The sequence below is a fragment of the Antrostomus carolinensis genome, unplaced genomic scaffold, assembly GCF_000700745.2.
Source record: "Antrostomus carolinensis isolate BGI_N321 unplaced genomic scaffold, ASM70074v2 Scaffold41470, whole genome shotgun sequence".
In the NCBI taxonomy this organism is placed as follows: domain Eukaryota; kingdom Metazoa; phylum Chordata; class Aves; order Caprimulgiformes; family Caprimulgidae; genus Antrostomus; species Antrostomus carolinensis.
Window position 1 is genome coordinate 1 of NW_010288444.1, and position 20,766 is coordinate 20,766.

The window sequence follows — 20,766 nt, forward strand, 5'->3', positions numbered from 1 at the left end:
GGGGATTTGGGGAGGTGCTGGGCCAGAGCCAGCGTAGGCCGTGAGGAGCTCCTGCAGGGACAGACCGGGAGGAGGGAGCTTCCCGAGGGGGACTGCAGAGGGGCGAGGGGCCCCCGAGAGCGGGCGGCATTGTGATGGCTGCAGCGGGGAGGAAATGGGAGGGCTTTGTGGTGCCTGCGCTCGGGGAGGGCTGCAAGCCACCGTCCTGCGCTGTTTTCCGGGGCTCCGGGTGCTGACTTCAAATCTCTGGTCCTTAGAAATAAGGCTTGTCTCATCTCTGTTTCTTTACTGGAGAGTGCATGTGGGGGAGGAGGTACAAGAACAATAACCAGCAATTACAAAGTTTGTCTTGTATCAGGTTAGGAAGATGCAGTAATTAGTAATTGACTCTTTTGAGGGCTGGTGACATGTAAGTTTCTGTGTGCACTGAAATAAAGCAGTAGGCTTAAAACTATGAAAGAAGGTGTTTTTGCGAATGAAATTTAATATCTATGCTATTTAATAATCTAATCTTCCAAGATATATTTCCTGATCAACAGTGTTCTTGTTCTTTCTTGTTCTTAGAGGATTAAGAAAGTTTCGTTACAGACTGTTGAGGCAGCAGGGAGGAGTTGCTGTTGAGGTTTTAACAGGAGTAAGTTTTCCTGTCTTTGGAAAGACTCTGAAACTTTGAAAGTTCATTTTTATGTATAAATACCCTTTGTGTCTAAAGAGGAAATGTCCTCAAGCAAACAGATGATGTAGCCACTTACAGTTCTCTTATAGCCTAAATTCTGTAACAGATAACCTTGACAGCAGCCTGAAGTGGCACTTGACACTCATCATAAATTCAGATGTTACTGTACAGTCTGAGAAGTAGTAAAATTAAAGATAAAATGTTACCTTCATATTCAGATTTCTTTAATAGAGTACTTAACTTGCTCTCAGGCAAGATGTGGATACTTGTTTTGGTGAACTGAAGGCATCCTGCTGATTAGTAGATGCCTTTGCAGATGAGAAAATGTACTTATTCTGAATTAGCTGTAGTTTGAGCCTCAGATGCTACTAATATTAAAGTGCATCTTGTATTTGCATCTAATTTATCATTATTACTAAGAAGTTACTAATAGCTAACTAATGATTTCTGACCTTGGCAGGTCTCTGTGCATTATATAAAGTTCTGTAATATGTGTAGCATAATGAAAACATGACTGTTTTTTTCTTGGAGGTTCTGATTAAAGAATCACATGTTAACTTAAAGTGATTCCTACTCATTTTTAGGTGCTCTGGGACTGCAAGAATAGCGTAAGCTCAGATGGGATATAATAGTTTTTATGTCGAAGTTGCATTTTGCATAACGTTTGGTCTGTGTAGAGATTGAGCATGGGATTTAAGTGTGACAGATCACCAGTAGTGCCCAACAAGTTTTAACATATGTAAGGTGTCTGCATCTTTCTCACACTCTTCAAAACTATGATGGAAGAGCAACAGAAAATGATGAAACGGGGGATTTTGCTACATCTGAGATGTCTGGTAGTGCTGATGAGGAGCTGAAGCATAATGCTCTGGTATGCAAAAGTCACTTTATTCTAGAAGAACATACTGCTGACATCAATAACAAAAGGCTTTCTCTAAGTGCTTTTTGGTAAGTGTTTTGGAGCCCCAAATTTGACACAAAAACCTGTGACTAAGCATGCTGAGGCCTAGTTGAAATTGAACATGTGTAGAGCTTCTCAGAGTTGAAGAAGAGTGAGTATTTATCACTCCCAGCTTGCTGGTAGGCTGTTTACTTAGGTGTGGCTTTAACTATGGGCTTAACTATGCTGGGCACCTTACATCTGCTGAGGTGCTGCACCAGTGGGTGAGGATGGAGAGCTCCATGGCTTTACACTTCTGGCATTTTGGATCCTGTCTTGTCTCTTACCCATTTAGTGTTAATGAATGTCTCCTAATTTTTAAGCTTGGGTAAGCTTTTTGTTGAGGTCATCTGATGCCTACTGTAGAGACGTACTTGAATAAGTTGGGTCTGTATTTCAAGTTGTGGTCTCGGAGACTCTTGACAAAACTTTTACCCTGCTGAGCCTTCCGCTGCCTCTGGTGAAGCACTGACATTGGAATCCAGTTTGGCTGTTGTCTCTGTGCTGTGCAGAAAGATAAATACTGAGCTATTGTTTTGATCCTTAGTGAAAGGCTATTAAACTCAAATAATAGCTTTCCAAATATTCTTTGTTTTGAACTTTGGACAGATCTGGTTTTCTGAAGATAATAACTAAACTAGCTTCAAAATGATAGCTTAGTTCTTCTCTCACCCCAATATGGCCTTACGATGTCATTAACTCAGTCCACCAAAAAGTGAGTCTAATTATAGGGCCGTTTGCTTCTGCATTTGCTAGAAGCAAGCTTTCCTCTTCAGCTTTCTGCTTTGGTCTTCTGGAAAAAGAAGAGAAATCAAATAGTTGTGTTTCAGATTCCCACATTAAGATGACATAATTATTACCTAATTGTGTCTGAGCAAAAGTGACACTGAGTGGGAAATGCAGATATTGTTTTAACACCTTGATGTGACCCAGTTCACTTAGTTCAGATATGTTTTTAATTATAGTTGACTTTTGTCCTATTTTGTTACAACTGAGAGCATCTTTTTTCAGTCTCATTGTTTGGTTACTGAAGTCAGACTTTTTTTTAATTTATTTTGCTGTTTCAGTGTTGAAAAAAAAACATAAGGAATTGTAAATACAGTTTATTTTTGTGTTGCTCTACCTGGATTCTGTAGGAAACTTAGTTTGTAACTTGGTTAATGACTATTCTTCAGATGGAGACTGAAATACCAACTATATAGCTATATATTGGATAACTGAGGCCTTAGTGGATCACATTTAAAAAGAATACTTCATTTTCTGATGGCACCAGTAGGGACTGCACAGTAGGGCATAGATTTCCACACACACACCCTGTGAAGTTCTGGTATGCTATGGGAGAAACAAGGTTTGTCTGTAGCTCAAGAAATTTTCCTGGGGATTGCTGACTTGAGGGTGTGGCTTCAGAAGCAGCTGGATTGGTTGGAGTAGAGGTTGCTGTTGGAAGCTGGAGTTGGAGGCTTTGCTTTCATTCTCCTTCCTGTGTTGGCACAAATGTTCTTTGCAGCCGCCCAGATCACCTTGTTGATCTGGCTGAGAATTCCACTTCAGGGTGAGTTTTTAGGTGAATCAGCTCCCTGGATGAGATGACTGGCAGTTCAAGGATGTGATGAGAATGTGTAGAAGGAGGAAATGTTCCTTTTCAACTCAGCCAAAGCAGTTCTGATGTTCCTATAAGAACATAAAAAATTAGGTTATTTTTTCCCCTGCAAATTAAATGTGTGATATTTTAATAGCTGTTTGTAAGGCCATAAATGAGAATTAAGGACAGAGGCATGGAACTGATTCTACATATTACAGAATTCTTCAGAAGAGCAACTCTTCTTTTTTGGAGTTCTTCCTTAAAACTTAGTCTTGTGACTAAAGCTAATTCTACTGTACATACAGAGCACCCACCTATAGCAGTTTGAGTTCTCCAGTGTGCTTTTGACTCTGACTTGTTAATGAGACAAAGGCAGATGAGGAATATTGTCAAAAATGCTAAAATATGGACCTGGGTGGGTACTAATTAAAGATATGTAGGTTGTGTTTCAAGTACATCTAGCATGTGTGTGTTGGTGGCAGATGATTCCTGCTTGGAGCTGCTACCATAAAAAGGCACAAATGACAGGCTTACCTAGAAAGAGTTAAGGAATCTTACTTAAATGTAATAAAATATTTATTCTGGGAAGAAAAAAAACAAAACAACAAAAAACCAGGCAAGTACATTGCTTGTCCAGTGGACTTTCTGGCTGAATGCAACCAGGCAGAATAAAAGGAAATAATAAAATTATTTGACTTTCTGTATTTTAGGTAAGACTCTGAAGAAACCTAATTATTCCGTGTCACACTAGCAAATTCTGGTTTGGTACAGTTTGTGTTCCACTGTGCTTTTAGATGTAAAGTAAGGTTCTGGGAAAGGGAGCAGACATGAGCAAAGCCCCGTTAGAGTAGGAATCAGAGGTTGCTTAGGTGGGACAAATGGTGTTGGAACCAGTGGCATCCTGTGGTCTAGAAGTGCAGGAGCTATAACTTAAGGTGGTGTTGTGCCTGCAGTACAAATCCTGCTCTCTGTAGGGGAGATCAAAGTTATCTTTAGAAGATAAGGATCTACAGGAAATTATCACACCAATGTGTTACATTAACACAGTGAAGAGTTTACCCCGTGCAGTCCAGTTCCTCAGCAACCCATGCCAATAGAGTTACCTGAGACTGAGGGAAAAGACAACCTGGTTTAACTCAGTCTGCAATTCCTGAGACACAAAGGAGGAAGTGTACATCCAAATGGCACTGAAATGAGTTTCTCTGCCGTAAAACATCTTACTTAACCAAGTGTTTTTATTCTGTGTTGAACTCAAAGCATTCCAGTCCAGATATGACAGTTATGACAATAACTTCAGAGTTAGGAGAAGTTGTTTCTGTTAAGCTAAATGCTGCTGAAATAATTCAGGTGATTGTGGAGTGGATGTTGATAATATACTTAATTTTTAGTTAAAGCATTTGATCCAGCTTAATTTCAGGATAAGCTGATGAGCCTGTGCCATGCAAATATTTCTTCACTGCTGTAAATTATTCTTAAAATCTAGTCTAGGATGTGGTTTGGGTTTTTTTTTTTTTTTCAGAAGTAATGTTTTTGAATAGACAGTAGAGATAAATTTGCATTGCTTTTCTTAATGGGCTATGGGATGAGAAAAAAGTTCATTGATCACTTCATTCCTGAGTTCACCTGGAATGTATTTAAATAAATTGTTTGTTTTCCCACTGAAGTAATGCATCAGGTAATACTAGAAAGGAGTTGGGTGATAGTGGAGGTAGCAGGTACAGGCAAAGGGATAGAAAAACTAACCAAAGTTGTGGAGAAATCCACTTCCAATAAACAAAGCAGCACCTGAGCAGCGCTAGGTTCTATATCACTGGCTGTGTTGGGAGTCAAGTTCAAGAGATACCATGCTTTCTTTCAACAGGTCTCGTGGTGGTGGCCTTGGTCCCCGCAAACAGAAAGAGCTGCCCACAGAACCCCCTTTCACAGCCTATGTGGGAAATCTACCCTTCAACACTGTTCAAGGAGACATAGATGCCATCTTCAAGGATCTCAGTGTAAGGAGCGTGCGACTAGTCAGAGACAAGGAAACAGACAAATTTAAAGGTGGGTGTTCAGAGTTCTAATTGTAGATGGCTAACCAGTAGGAGAAAATTAGGTACTTCTAAAGTCACTTTGATGGGGAACTTCAGTCTCTAAAGTGCAGTTAGCTTGTTAATCCGCACTTTTTATGTTGATTTATGCAAGTTTCTCATTCACTAGCAAATAAACATCTCATTTCAATGAGATTCACTGTTAGTTCCATCATCTTAAGATACAGACTAATCTGAGTGACAAGAGATATTTGTCCTGCCATGAAAGGGCTTTCCCAAACTTTGTTTGTCTTGTATGAATTGTAACAAAGCTCAAGTGTCTGACCCACTTAAGTTCCATGACCTTAAGTGCTGAATACTTCCACAGTCTGTCTTTAGTTCAGAAGACTCCTATTGCTTCAGATTGGTTTTTTTTTTTTAGTAGACAGGTAGAAAAAGCAGGTAGATAAGCCATTCAGATAATTGGTTTATAGGATGCAAATCTAATTTCCATTGGAATTGGCCAGTGGAAAGGGAGTGTATTTGTAAGTTACTTTTAAAGGAGGAAAAGGTTTAACTCTAATGACAGAGGGTCTCAGAAAAGGAATAAACTCACTAAATCATGTGATGACACAGAGACTGCTGGTCAAGCAGGTACTTCAGCTTTGTGTTTAAAAATACTAGTAACTGAATGTCAATATTCAGTTAAATAACTGTCTAAAGGCACAGATCAAATCTAATCTGTAATGAGAACCCTCTGGTAAAGGCAATTAATCAGGCTCTTAGCATTTGCCTAGTGTCCATACAGAGTTCTGTTCAGGATTTGTCCCCATCATTAATGGGCACAGGTAAATGAATTCATCTTTAATGATGTTTGGTTTCCAAGTTGTGCTCATCTTGCACTTACCGTATCATAGCTTGTGTTTGAAAGAGAAGGAAGGCTATTAGCAGATATGCAGGAAGAGTAGCTTCTTACAAAGGCCTTTTAAAGTGCTGGTATTAACTTGTGAAGTTCTTCTTACAGGATTTTGTTACGTAGAGTTCGATGAGGTGGAGTCACTCAAGGAAGCTCTTACGTATGATGGTGCAGTAAGTATACTTGCAATTAATTTGTGAAATAAAAAAAAGATAAGCACAAGTCTCAAAGGCCTTGGCAGCCCATATAGTGTGTTCTGAAGAGATTTTCCTCTTTATTTAACAGCTTTTGGGTGACCGGTCACTCCGAGTGGACATAGCAGAAGGCAGAAAACAGGATAAGGGTGGCTTTGGCTTCAGAAAAGGTGGCGGGCCTGATGACAGAGGTGACTTCCATTTTTCTAAATAGTTTCTTAAATAGAATGGTTGTTTTTATGACTTTTGGTGTTAACTAATGCTGAAACCAGGCATGCAGGTAAACGTGAAGGTTATGTAGGACGGAGAAATTTTATAGATATATACACACACATTTCTAACCTAGCTGCTGCTGCTTCTGAAGTGTCTGGAATAGATGCGCTTTGTGTCCAAAAGCTGAACGTGTTGTCACTCCTAACCCAGGAAGTGAGACCAACACCCCTGGTAATGTACAATATCTTGCAGAGGACAATCATAAGCCCAACAGTCTGATCTGCTACTATTTTATTGTGATGTGAGAAAAGTGATTAAGCTAAATAAGCACAAGTATAGAAATACTTCTTTTGGACTTCTCCTGTTCCAGTGTGAAAACAGGCTTTGCTGTAGTAGAAGCCTAATTTAACTAGACTCAGTGAAGGCTTCAGTCTAATGTGTATTGGAGAAACTTTTCTGATCTTGTTTAATGTAAACTCATCTTTTGTTCCTGTGCAATGGAACTTGGGAGTCCTGAAACAGAAGGATTTTCCAGCAGCGTGACTTTGGATATTGAAGGATGGAAACTTTGGTTTGGTGTCCCCTTGATCAGTCTTTCCCACAGCTTTAGACTTGAACACAATTGTGGCTTTTTTCCTAGGAATGGGAGGAGGTTCCCGAGAATCCAGAGGAGGTGGATGGGATTCCAGAGATGACTTCAATTCTGGTATCAGTATTAACACTTATACAGATAGGCAGCCTCAAAGGCACAGAAATGTTCTCATTTTTGTCAGCTACATTCGCCCCCGTTACTGTTTTGATTAAATCTACTGTATGCCAACTTTGGACATCCTACAGCTGCAGTGGGATTCTTCAGGGGGACTCTTCCATTGCCTTAAACAGAGGAAAGAGTCTTGATTGTAAATTTTATGAAACAATCCTACATGACAGAATACTTGTTCAAATGTTACCTGTGGTGTCTGGGTTTTAAGCATTTCTCAAACATGAGGCCAAGTACATTTCTGAATAGTAGCAGAAACAGACAGATCATGTGGAAAAGCTGATACTGTATCATTTCAGAGCAAGAGGCTTTCACCTTCTTAAGGAGATGTGATGTCATATGTGTATTCCTGAAGCAACTGACTTCTTCAAAGATGTGTTACTGTTCCAAAGCACTTCAAAATGCAAAATGTTCCTAAACCTTTAGGCCTGTCGCAGTAATGCAAGTTGCAGCAAATGACTGAGCTTGCTGAGTGGTGATGGAACCACTGGGTTTGCTCTTGACCTCAGTCATTTTCTAGCTAATAGAATCCAGGGTGACATTAACACAATTACTTTTGTCCTCTGAAATTGTGGGTTTGGTCCATTTTCTGATGGGGAGATGCTGGCAAGTGCAACTTTGCAGTGTCTGGTCTCTGCGTGAGTGGAATGGACAAAGTAGAAGGAGTGGAAACAAAAGTGTGCCCTTGACAGTAGCATGAAATGGAAGCATGGTGCTGGAGAGAGGAAGCTTGCTACAGCACTGCACTTAACCTGCCTTGGTAGCTAAGCATTCTGGTGTCATAGCTTTATACCTTTTTTTGGCAGCTTCTCCAAATGCAGATGCATTTCAGCTTGTTAGATGCTGGATGAATGCTTTGTGAGACAAAAGTTTAGCATTTAAGTTTTAGTTGCTACAGATGCTTTTCTTCTCAGGTTGTACAGCCTTACTCTGGATCAAGTCTTTAAAGATGGTTGCTTGGCACTGGAGTAAGGGACAGTTCTGTAACTGCCAAATACTGAAGTGGAAAGGAAAAATCTCAAATGGGAGCAAAACAACTTTCTCTTCCAGGCAGTTTCTGAAAAACTGAGTATATTCCCCTTAGGTGTGCTGCTAGCTTGAAGTATCCCCCTCCCACTGAATGCAGATGGGGACTTGGAGAGATGCTTGAGGATATTGTCAGTGGGACTGGAACTCTGGCTAGTGACAGTTCTTGGTATTTTTTTTATACATAAACTGAAGAAATGCAATCAGTCTCATATTTAAAGTATGAATTGGGTTTTTTTCCAGCTCTTACATTAGTCTAGTAAATGCCTCCTCACTATAGTAGAACTGAAAAGCCTTGGGGTTTTGCTCTGCTTTTCGAAAGCTCTGTTCTATAGGGACTGTGTATTTCACTGTTCCCTAGCTATTTTTCCATTTGCTCTGCTCCTGCAGATTTCACACTGAGGCTGTAGCCAGTGTGATGTTCTGGCTACAGAAGTACTCTGAGTACTTCTAGTGTTGTCTCTGAATTCAGCTCATGGTGTTAACAATCTGAAGTTGCAGCTGAAGCTCATATTTTAAGCTCACTCGATGACCCACTCTCCCATACTCCAATAAGCCTCTAGGTGGATAAAGCTGTTTCTGAACTTGGCATAGCATATTTGGTTTTAAATGGAATCTGTGTAACTCTTCTAGAAGGTGTTAGAGATCTGCGAAGCAATCTGTCTACAGACAAAGGCTCTCAGTGCGTCACCTTGGACTGACAGCAGTGACTTGGAAGGTTTTCTAGTCATCCAGATAAAAAAAATCTAGATTCAAAGCATTGGAAATTGTGCTCTTTAAATTAACTGTCTTCCATCTTCAGGATTCAAAGATGATGACTTCTTGGGAGGTCGGGGTAGAGGAACCCGCCCTGGAGACCGGCGACCACCAGGTGCCTCAATGGGAAGTGGTGGTACTGGTCGCTTCAGAGATGGGCCTCCCCTTCGTGGATCTTCCATGGACTTCAGAGAGCCAACAGAAGGTAAACTTCTTATCTCTTCTGTAATCCAGTCTTCATGAAGGAGACTCGTGCTTTCTTTGTCAGGTTAAAGCTAGTACTCTTGACAGAGAGATCTTAAAACCTTAATGTTTTTTCTTTCAGAGGAAAGAGCACAGCGGCCCCGACTTCAGCTCAAACCTCGAACAGTTGCTACCCCCCTCAATCAAGTAGCCAACCCAAACTCTGCTATCTTTGGTGGAGCCAAGCCCCGAGAGGAAGTAGTAAAAGAGCACGACTGAGTTTGGGGTTGAGAGGGAATGGGGAGGCGGGAGAAAAAGCGAGACAGTACAGAGTGACTAGCTCTGCTGGAATGTCAACCCTGCAGTTTACCATTCCTGCCATCTGGCATTTGTCCTCTTTGAAACCGAAAATACAGAGCTTGTGAATGCATGTCAGCTGTTAACAAGTGGTTTTTAGTACGTTCTTGGCTTTGCTGTATCTAGTGCCCGCTTTGTGCTGAGTTTCCCTCTTCTGTTTCCTTCCAAGCAGCACAGTTGCCAGTAGATAAGGCAGTGTAGCCGCTTCCACGAGTTGGAGGTCTCTGGACAAAGGTGCTGCTTCAACTTTTTTTTCCCTTTCTGGATTTATTTTACTTTAGAAGCACAGGTTAGACTTAGTTCTTGCCTTGTATTGTTTCCTTTTACTTCCTCAGTGCTCCTCTTCTGACCTGCATGTCTTGATCTGTATTGCTGTGGCTCTGAAGAGGAAAACTGGAGAGTCCAGATGAGTTGAACAGAGAAATTTTACAGTTCTAACCAAGTAGTGAAATACCATTTATGACAATTGATGATCGAGTTACTGTATACAGCAGAGCCCCTTATAAAATGAAGGGGGATGACTGCCCTTTCACACAGGTTACCAGGAAGTTATCACTTTTAATATATACAATTAAAATTGGCTGACAAGAAGCCTGGTGAATAGGTGGTGGACTCAGTATGGATAAAGCATCTGCCAGCAGACTTCTGTTGGTGGTGGTTGGCTGTTGACTTCCAAATGGTATGATGCTAGAGCTCTGAGCTCAAGGTTAGCGCTGCAAAAATGTGCCTGTTTGAGCACAACTGCTCACTGGCTCTTTCTGCTTACTTTTTTTTTTGGGTTTTACATGTTTGGTAAATTTTTAAATGAAATTTCTACAAATAAAATTGACTACTTTATTTTTGTTTAAGGAGTGTATACTTTGCCATGCAGTATGTAATCGCCATTATCCCCTATATTTCTTTGCCCAGTGGTGTACAGTTTAAAGACCTCTGCTTTCAGAATACCTTGAAAATGGGCAGATTAGAAATCATTCTGCTATAGATTCTCTTCATGTAGAAGTTTTGGGTGAAAAGCATCTCTAATTGCTGCATCTCTCTTCGCTTGATCTTGCCGGTGTTGTGTGGGAGGAGGGAGGGGAGGCTGGAGTAGAAGGAGAGAGAGATCATTAATGTTTAAAAACAAAACCTGAAGTGTGGCTATGTCCAATGCATGAGGAAAAACTTGGGCCCCTAACACTCTTGCTGACAGCTCTCAGATAAAACAGCCAGCACACCAGAGTACTTGCAAGAGGAGTTTGGAAGCATGGCTGCTTCACTACAGCATCACTGCTAGTCATGAATTTCTCCCCTAAAGTTACCTTTGTAATGTCAGAGTCCCAGCAATTCACAGAACTACTCTTTCCTTCCTTCTGCCTGTCACTTAATCTGCTTCTGAGATAAGAACCATTTGTCTAACACTAATAGTTAATTTAAGACAGACATGCATTTGTGTGGTTGTATTCCAAACCAATAATTGACCTCTTTACATTTTCAATGTGGAAAAGATTTTAAGAACAAATTCCCATATAAAAACTCACCTCTAGTCAAGACAGTTGACTTTTAAATGTAAAAACAAAAACGGAAAAAAAAAAGGAAAATAATTCCAAACACTTAACACATTCTGCTTCATAACAAAATAAATTTATGGATATGGTATTTTGTGAATGATCTTTTAAATAAAAGAAAAACATTAAGTAATATTTAACATTGGTCTTTATTTGAGTCTGCTGTAGCATGGGCTTCCTCCCCCCCCCACTTAGTTTTCAAACATTGTGTTAATTTGGAAACTTGCTTCCTTAAATTTTATGGGGAAGCAGTGCCAGAACCCTTGTATAAATAAGGGAGGAGGAGGAGGAAAAGATAAAGGTGAGGAATCTAATCTAACCAAGTGCTGGAACATGCAGGACAAAGTGAAGTAAAAATTGGGTACCAGTGGAAGCGAGCCCAAGTTTTGTCCTGTGGCTTCAGTGTAACTTCAGTTACGTTGCTCAGGCTGCCAGGCAGAGTTTGGAGGTGCTGTTGCTCACAGGTTACAGCTCTTCCTGCCATTTCCCACAAGCTGGGAAATGCTGCCCTCTGACTGGAATCCCCTGCCTGGTATGGGGCAAAATGTGTGTCCTTCCTGTCAGAGTAGGGATCAGCTTAGTGTGGAGTCTCTGTGGTGAGACAGAGTAAATGGATCAGCTTGCTGCTGTCTTGCACAGCTTCTCCCAACTTTTTCAGCTGACTTGTTTCCTGTGAGGCGTAACTGTCACTGAGGCTGTTGCCCCGTGTCTTTGCAGTGTATGTGTGTTGCATGGACAGTTCAAAGAGGGAGAGCCTCTTTATTGAGGAAACAAGCTCTGACCTTCCTGCTGGTTTTACTTCTTTCCATAGCATGAAAGGATGGAAAGTGTTCCTGCCTTCCAGCTACTCAACCCACTTTGTCTTTAGACCTGCTCTAGCGACAGCTTGAGCAGAGAATCCAAATCCTGTTCTGATGCACTGTGTGTGTTACCACCTGACTGTCCTACATGAATAATAACCAGTAATAACCTGTGGTTTGGATGTTGGAGTAGGGCTAGTTGGGCAGAGATGTCCTTCAGCTGCTGCCACAAGGCTCATAGCTGGTCTTTCAAACCTTCTGAAGGTTGGAAGCAATAATTTCATCACACTGCATGGAGGAAAGTCACACTGATTTGTGAGAAAGGTTGATGGAAAATAGCTCATCTTAGTCCTATAGATATTTTTCTGTATGTCCTAGGATTTGTTTGGTCCAGGTTTCCCACTAGTGAATGCATCCTAATCCCAGTAGCTTTTAATTTTTTAAATTTTTTTAATTAATTAATTCTTAATTTTTAATTAATTTTTCCTATGCAAACATTACTGCATTGCCTGGTTTCTTTGGAACATTCTGCATTATGCTTCCTGTATGGCTTAGGGTCAGACTCCTCCAGTCTTTTTTCTTTTTCCCCCCTTCAAAAATGTCATTGATTAGCATTTTCCTACACAGCAGCATATCAAACCAGCTTGTGTCAACAGTTGACAAAACTATATTTAATACATGGATGTGGCATTTAAATTTCATAGGAGGAAGCAAGATTATTTCCCCCTCTCCCACCAGAAAAGAAAGCAGTTAAGGCTTAAACTGTAATGCTTAATTTTACCTGCAGCTCAAAGCTAAACCTGGCGTGGCAAAGCCCAGACCAAGGAGGTTACCAGCAGTGGTAACAAATGGCTCATTCCCTCTGTGGCTATTCATGTCCTCACCAAGTTATTTCTGGTAGCTGTGCAGAGCTGTCTTCAAGCTTGAACTTAAAAAAATAAATAAAACTGAAGTCAGGAATGGAGCAGACAGATTTTGGAATGGAAATTGAATTAAGGCACGGCACCGCTTTGCTACTGTGGGAAGTGCTTGGTTGTGTTTCTCCTGTTGGGTTGTGTTTATCCAGTTGGGTTGTCTCCAGTTGGGTTGCAGGTGAAGGCTGGTGTGTCTCTGACAGAGGCAGGAGGAAGCAGCGTGCATCTAACATGCTGGAAAACTCCTATGTCAGCCACCAAAAAACAAACCCCACTGAGCTCCCAAACCCAGGGGCAGTCCTGGGAGAGCTAATCCCAGTCTGCTAATGGCAGCAGCCCAGTGCTGGCACTGGTGTGTTGCCAACTCAGTAGACTGTGTGTGTCTGTGACAGCACCCGTGGGGGCTCTTTGTGCCTGTGGCCATGAATGTTGTTCTGGAGAATGAGGTGGAGGAGTGTTCACATGTTCAAATGATGGGCTGGCGATAGAGCTGAGTTGGATTCATGCCCTCGAGGGAGGCTCACTTGCCTTTCTGAAGTAGCAACAAGGTGTTAACCTGCTACTGAGTTGTCCTGGCATTTACTAAGAGTCTCCAGTGTTGACTGTATTTCTGAAGCTTTGCTGTTGTCCCAGAGCTGGTTGTGATGGAGAGTGATTGTGGCCAAGACTCGCTGGCCCAGGGCAGTTTTGGATAATGCTAGGATTTTTCAACTTGTCTTATGAATTGTATTATAGTTTCAATCCTGACTTTAGCACATAGTAGGAGCGTTTGCTACCTGTAGTACTAGCTGCTGACTTGTCTTCAGAAAAGATACCTTGAGAATTTTAGAACAAATCCTGTGATACTGCAACCCCTCCTTTTTTGGTAGAAAAGATTTCATCATCAAGCCAGCACCTTTTGAAATGGGTGTGCGACCCCTTTGTCGGAGCTCTGGCGTGTAGCAGCCCTTGTCCCACTGGCTGCGTTGAACAAAAGCTCTTTGGAGCGAGCGCTTTCCAGGCGTCCCCACTCACCTGGAGCGTGTTTTGGACAAAGGCTGCATGTCTCCAGTTTGCTCCAAGCTGGGTATAGATCACTGGTTTTCCACACCGATGTTCTTCTCAGCGTGTGGAAGTACATCTCACGATTATTCACGCTAGCTCACAGCAAGAGCACGGGCAATAAGCTGTTAACTGTGAGCGACTTTAAATTCGTGTGAAGTTTGTTTTACATACTGATGGTTTCTGTGTTTCGCTGCCAGAGGAGCGCAGGCTCTGTAGGAATGGGGCTGTGCCTACGTATCCTGGCATGTTCTGGCTCAGTAGTTCCCAAGGGCACCTCTCTGGACTGGATTCTTGGGATGCAATTTTGGAGGCGATGCTTGTCTTGAATTTTTAGAAAGGAGAGTTTCTGTGGATGAAGAGGAATTTGATTTTCAGCTAAGAGTGGAATTTCCTCGTCTGGTGGCTGAATCCCTCCTCTCAGATGCCACTCAGCCACTGCAGGATTTCAAGGAATCACGTATATTGGCAGAGGGCCATCTTCTGTTGGGTGCATATATTTTATCTACGTAGTCTGTGATTTATTCTGGTTTTGTGATACCACTCACTATATCGGTATTAAACCAAACCGATTAGAAGCATTTAAAATGGTGTAATCATATTTGAGCTTGCTTTCTGAAAGGATTTAACCCTTCAGTGCCAGACCCTCGCCTCACAAGCCTGATGCACATCAGTAATAGCAATATCCTGATGACATTATATGTTCTGGACTAACTGGAGAAACGCATGACCAAAGCTATAGGTGCAGGGCTTGCACCGATCTTGGGCGTTAGGGATTGCAAAGGAGCTTTGCTGGTTCCTGTGTCTGCTCACTTAAACCCAGAGCTTCGATGGGCACGCGAAATGGGAGATGGGGTTGCGCGCGTGGTGTCGCGGTTATTAGGTCTGAGATCACGTTCCTCATCTTACTGGAGCTGTTTGGGTGACTCAATCTAAAGTGTTTTCTGGTTTCCTTTTCGATAGCTGCAGCGGCGCTGTTCCGTGACGTTGCCTGCTCAATGGCAGGATCATTTTAGCTTCATTATTGTCCCCTTTGCAGCAAAGTGCATCCAAGGGCTTTAAGGACCTTCAGTGCTGTTACAGGAACAACCTGCTTGCCTGTAAGCTCACAAATTCTTGTGAAAGCTCTATGGAGTATCCCAGGGTTGATGTTCTGGGTATGTTAATTGCCAGCAACGCTGCCACGCAGTAGGTTTCAGCCAGGTTAGCGTTCAGCACAGTAGGGATTTGCTTCCTACGATGAAATTGTTTCGTTCATGTCACCGTGCTTCCAAGATCTGCCTCTTTCTTTTAAATAAACCAAAAAAAATCACTAAGTACCTCTACAAACCCCTGCAAAATCTGTACTGTAATCAATCTGTATAATTTATATCGCTGTATAAAAAAAAAAAAAATCAAATAAAAGCGTTCAAACCTTCTAGGGTTTTTCTGTTCAAATTTAAGAATTACGGTGTCTACAAGGATGAACTGAGCAGGGTAAGAATGTGAAGAAGCTTTATTACACCGTAGGGATGTACAGGACTAATCTTGGCAAACCTTACTTGGCCAGATTTTTGTCAAGCACCCAGCAATCCTGGCTGTGAGCTGTCTTTCCACTGGGTGGTAGCAGCATGTATGTATCTTCAGCTCCAACCCGAGCTGCTTTCGGTTTCAGCTGGGTGAGATCAGATTTGCAGTGGGGCATGCAGCTGGGGCAGGGGAGGAGGTGGCACTTCCCCTTTAGCTGGGGAAACTCTCACGCAGCTACAGCCCAGAGGAAAGCCGTTTCTTTGTCTTTACACAAATGTGCCTGCCCCGCTTTAGCACATCAGAAAATTGCCTCTGAGATATGGTTTTCATTAAAGCTGCTTTGAAAACTGGGCAAAAACCAGTCCTTAAGTGGTTGGGATGAGATGTGTGCTTATTCTGGTCCCAAAGCAAAGGGGGATCTGAGTGCTGGTGTCCTGCAAAGTAGGCAGCACTTGACTCACAAAGTTCATGAGCTTTGAGAGGCAGAGCCTGTTGGAGCTCAGAAACCTTTCCTCAAAACTTCCAGCACTGGGTCTGTTTCTGCAGAAAGGTCGAGTTTAGATGATACATTGATTTCTAATCGTTGTTTCACTGCTAATTTCTGATCAGCGTTAGTCATAACACCTGGTTCAAGCAAAACCAGCTGCTCTTTGTGCAGACCCCACCTTTCTCTGAAAGGATGTAAACCAGTCCCCAGGGCATTCAGTCTCCCAGCACCAACAGGTAAACTGGGGAGGGTGGAGGATGGGAGTCTCACAACCTTTCTGGGCCCATAGAGATCTTTCTACAGCTGATTAGCTGTGTATTAAAAGGAAAAAAAAAAAGAAATATATATATATAGTTTTGGTTACCAGGTAAGTCTGACTGGAGGAGTAGATGCTGTGTGTTTGTTGGGGGCGGGGGGGGGTAAACAAAACCAAGCTGAAATGGGTGAGGCTTGAAAAGGACATGGCAAGATGAAATTGTAGTGGGGTATTTGATATAACTTATTGCCGCAGATAAAAGCATGATGCTCCTCTGTCTTTGACCTTTTATCAGACCAGAAATGGTTTCTAGCAGCAGGTGTAGATGAGGCACAGGAGGGAGAGGACAGACACAGGATAGAACTTGGTGTGATGAGCTGGATTTGATGTCTGAGGGGTCATTGTCTGTGTGTCGGGGAGGGCGCTTGGTCTGTCCTGGCAAAGAGCAGAACTCATGGTTGTGTTGGTGGGTGCTCAGGGTGAGGGTTCTCACCCCAAAACTCTACATTGAGCCCTTTGTATGAGAAATACAAAGAAGGGAGATGGTGTCTCTCCTGCTGTCTGTATTGCTGCAGAGTTACCTCCTAATCAAAGTTAGAATCGGGGTGGTTGATATCTCAAAAGGACTGATGTCTTCAACGGGCATCGCTCTACCCAAGAGCTGTTGTAACACGCTGGGGGTGACCCCGCTGCTCTGCACCATCCTTGCTCCTGGTGCTGCTCCCTGAGCACAGCGACAGCCTCTGCCAGCTCGGGAGAAGCTGATCCTCGTGTGCATTGCTCCAGGAGACAGTTTGGGATGAACAGAAGGTGCCTTTGCTGTAGCTTGTGCCAACTGTGGTAACGTCCGTACCGCAGCAGTGAGTCATCTCTGAAGCCGTGAGACCCATCAGAGAACCTGTAAGCAAACACATGGGTCCCTTTTAGCAGTGGCTCTTCCTGATGAAATAGATTTCTGATATGAAAGACAAACTGTCATTGTCTCCAGCGTATTCAGAGCATCAGTTCTGCTAGAAAAGAAATCTTTTGTAAAATTTTTGTTCTCAGCTTCTATTTAAATACATTAAAAAACCCACAAACTGGTAGAAAGTCCCTAATAAATAAACTACTTCATAGCTGAGAGCTCTGCTGGAAACGCCAATTTTATAGCAACTGTGTTAGCAGTCAGAGGAGCGTTTCACATTCTATAGTGTTCCTTGTGCAGAGCCCAGCCAGAAACCAGGCAAGCAATTCAAAACTGGTTGTCTTTGGTTCAGATTATACATCCTGATTTCAAGATGGGCTTCTGCACCCGGATTTTATGTGGGAACAGCTCTGGAAGGTGCATGCAAGTGATTGTATTTGCACCTCAGGTTAGAATGCTGGAGAAAGTCTAGCTGTGTTTGCACATGCTGTGGTTAACCGTCTTTTCCAAAGCAACCTTTCCTCTGAAAGCTTGATAGCAAAGTTCTCATCCCAGCGTTGCAAAAGCTGTGAGCAGTTGGCTATTTTATCATTTTTATGATAGAAGAATCACTTTCTGTCATGGAGAGAGATGGATGGAGATGACTGGCTGTGGCAGCTTGAGTGCCCTAATGTAAATTTAACAAAATTTCCCTTTATGGGGTGTTTTCCATGGCTGTATGTAAGAGGTGTTCCAGAGCCTTGGTGAGAGGCAGCGTGAAATGTTGTTTTGTTCACAGTTGACAGAGCACTGGGACAGGCTGCCCAGGGAGGGTGTGGAGTCTCCTTCTCTGGAGACATTCAAAACCTGCCTGGACGCCTTCCTGTGTGATCTCATTTAGGTTCCTGCTCTGGCAGGGGGATTGGAGTGGATGATCTTTCGAGGTCCCTTCCAATCTCTGTGATTCTGTGTGTGCCCGGCTGTTGCACTCTGGTAGCTCCAACTCTCCAGGGCTGCTGTGTGCCTGTGCAGACCTTCCTGTTCCTAGAGCAGGATACATATTTCATGTGCTGTGATGGAGCTCTAAGCCAGTAGGTAAATTTATAAGAATTCATAAGCCATCCTTATTCTATTCAAGCACAAAAAAATTAATGAACTACTATATATATTTTAATTTTTTTTTTTTTTTAAGAGTATAGTAAAGTTGTGCCCGATGTCTGCAAACTGTCAATGCTGAAGCATAAGAAATAGTTTTATTCTTACAGCTCTGGACAGGAGCTCCAGGTTTGGCCATTAGCAATGGTGACCTCAGGCTATTTGCTGCCTTTGAGACTTGATATCGTCTTTTCCATAAAAAGTAAGAGAAGACTTGCTGTTTGCTTTATCTGCTGTGAGTTTTTCCAGTCAGCATCTGCCACTTCCAGTGTGCCATGTTAAATCCTGCAAAGGCTCTTTACTAAAAGGAAACCCAAATTTTTTGGGGGGCACCAGCCACATCTGAAACTCAAGGGCTGCTTGGGAAGGGACCTTGGTGGCATGCGTGGTTCCTCGCCATCCTCACCTCTTCCTCTCCCAGCGGCAGATAAACCAGCTCACCCCTGCAAGAGGCTGCCCGGGGGCTTTGTGTCAGCGTCACCCCTGGGTCCCTCTCGTGAGCCGGCGAGGGGCTGTCCAGCCGAGCGGCGGATGTTGGGGTTGGTGATTCAGATGATGACAGGAAACCAGAAACTGGCTAACGAGCTCCGGAGGAACTGGCTCCGGCATCAGTGGCTGCGGCCGTGAGGTGCGGGAGGAGATGGGACAGATGGGGGAGAGCGGCTGAGGCTGTGGGTAAGGTGGGAGAGGGAGGGATGGGGAGAGCGCGGTGCCTGGGGGTGTGGGGGGTTCGTCCGAAGGCTTTGGGGCAGGTGAGATGTCCCATTGGTTGGGGTGAGCTCGGAGATCCTAGGCTGGACCTTGGTTCTGGGGTCAAGGTCATCCCTGTAAAGCCCCTCTGAAAATCAATGTGCTGGATGTTGCTCCTCACCGCTACTCGTGGCCACTACCCAGGAAGCTCCCAGGTAGGAAAATTGCCAAATGTGTCTTCTCAGCAGCACTTCTACCCCTTGGGACCCAAGATGAGGGTCTGTCCCATGCCACCTGGATTGCTCATTTTACCATACGATGCTTTACACCTTCCCACCCCCTCTTGCTGAGGGCAGCATGGCTGTTTTTTAATTACATTATTTCTGCCTTCATGTCTACTAAAATATTCTGGAAGGTTCAGGCTGAGCTGAGCTGTCCTCATCCCAAATCTCTTTGGTCCTGCTTCTGGCTCCTGCATACAGCTTCTGGGACCTCTGCAGCCCACGCTGGTTCCCCCTCCAAAGCCCAATCCTGTGAAATAGCAGATGTTAACTGTGCTTTCTGGGCTTGCTGTTGGTTTTGGGGCTGATTGGCATCGTGTATATGAATATATTTATTTTACTGCTTATAAGTGCTTGTGGTTACTGATCGTGGATAGAAAAGAGTTTTATCTTTGCCTCAGTTTTCTCTTGTGATCCATGTTTGGTGTAACACGGGCTGTGAGGTAGGCAGTTTAGAAAAATGGGATAATTATGGACTAATTTCATGTGGTATTGGCTCATTTTCACACTAGGAGTGCTCAGTGACATACATACGGGTCGCTTCTATCAGCAGTTCCTAATGCTGTGCCCCCCTGGACTCCTCAGCAGTGGGGAAAGACACTGCCTGGCTTTGCTGCTGCCTGGAACAGGGGAAGCTAAGGACAAATTGCCTCCCCGTGCTGGCATGCTGGTTGTGATTAGGCTTTTGCGCTGTATTTTCCACTTGAGGGTTTGTTTTTCAAGCGTTTTCCAAAGTGATGATCTATCGTAAAGTCGATTTATCAGTTCCAGTTTTCCCTCTTGTCCTATGTTCTACCAAAATGCATTTACAAACAAAGCGTGGTCTGCTTGAGTAGCTGTACAAAACCAGACTTTATCTGTGCCCTAGCAGCTTTCCTAAGAAAAGTTTCACTGGCATAAAATCTGGTAGGAAATGGGATGTGCAGACCTCTGGAGAGGAGCTTTTCTGAAGGCTCAGCTCTGGCCATCAAAGTGGTTCCAACCACAGGAGCTTCCTTGGTCTGAGACTTTAATTTCTAAATTAATGGGACTTTCTGGGGCAATCTGTGCAACGTAGACAAACAGAAAGTAGCGTTTCTTTTCTTAGGAATGTTAAGAGACATTGAGTCAAGCTGAATATTGCATCTGTTCAACAAGTCCGTGCGCTAAACTTCATCTGGCGAGGTTTTAAATAAACTCTCCACTTTATATTTCACGTGGGTGACTCATCCCATCAGTCTGCATTAGCCTCAATTTATTGCAAACTGGTGCAGGCCACAAAACTTCCTGTTCTCAAGGTATATTTGGGGTATTTTTTGGTGGAACACATGCCAATGTCAGTCTTTATCTTGCAATGTGAACTTGGGGGGGGGTGGTGGGCTTGATATCTGCAAAGGGCTAAAAATGGCTTCATCCGAAATGATCCTACAGAAAACCAGCAAAACATTTTTGCTGATGCCACGTCAACACATTCCTCACTCTCCTGGTTTTTCAGCAAAAAGTTTCAGTATGTTTTAAGTCCTCTTAAAGGCTTTTATAACGTGAGCTTTTTGCTTCTTTTGCTGCTGTTGGAAAGTTCTTCCAAGCTCTGAAGAGAAGGACGTGGGAGTGGTGG

The 20,766-nt window shown here is 43.1% G+C and overlaps 1 protein-coding gene across 1 annotated transcript; it reads left to right on the forward strand.

Annotated features, from left to right (window-relative positions):
• The first annotated feature begins 5,042 nt into the window (after positions 1-5,042).
• Positions 5,043-11,296, forward strand: EIF4H (eukaryotic translation initiation factor 4H). Its single transcript, XM_010166797.1, has 6 exons — positions 5,043-5,241; positions 6,232-6,296; positions 6,409-6,508; positions 7,171-7,236; positions 9,119-9,277; positions 9,398-11,296. The coding sequence occupies exons 1-6, from the start codon at positions 5,043-5,045 to the stop codon at positions 9,532-9,534; spliced, it is 726 nt and encodes a 241-aa protein (XP_010165099.1). The 3' UTR covers positions 9,535-11,296.
• Positions 11,297-20,766: the final 9,470 nt, after the last annotated feature.

What these genes read in the sequence shown, in the direction of transcription:
- EIF4H (XM_010166797.1), top strand. Translation starts at nt 5,043, where the DNA reads ATGCTTTCTTTCAACAGGTCTCGTGGTGGTGGCCTTGGTCCCCGCAAA. An exon ending in GGAAACAGACAAATTTAAAG is followed by an intron (nt 5,242 to 6,231) that starts GTGGGTGTTCAG and finishes TTCTTCTTACAG; the next exon opens with GATTTTGTTACGTAGAGTTC. An exon ending in CTTCAGAGAGCCAACAGAAG is followed by an intron (nt 9,278 to 9,397) that starts GTAAACTTCTTA and finishes TTTTTCTTTCAG; the next exon opens with AGGAAAGAGCACAGCGGCCC.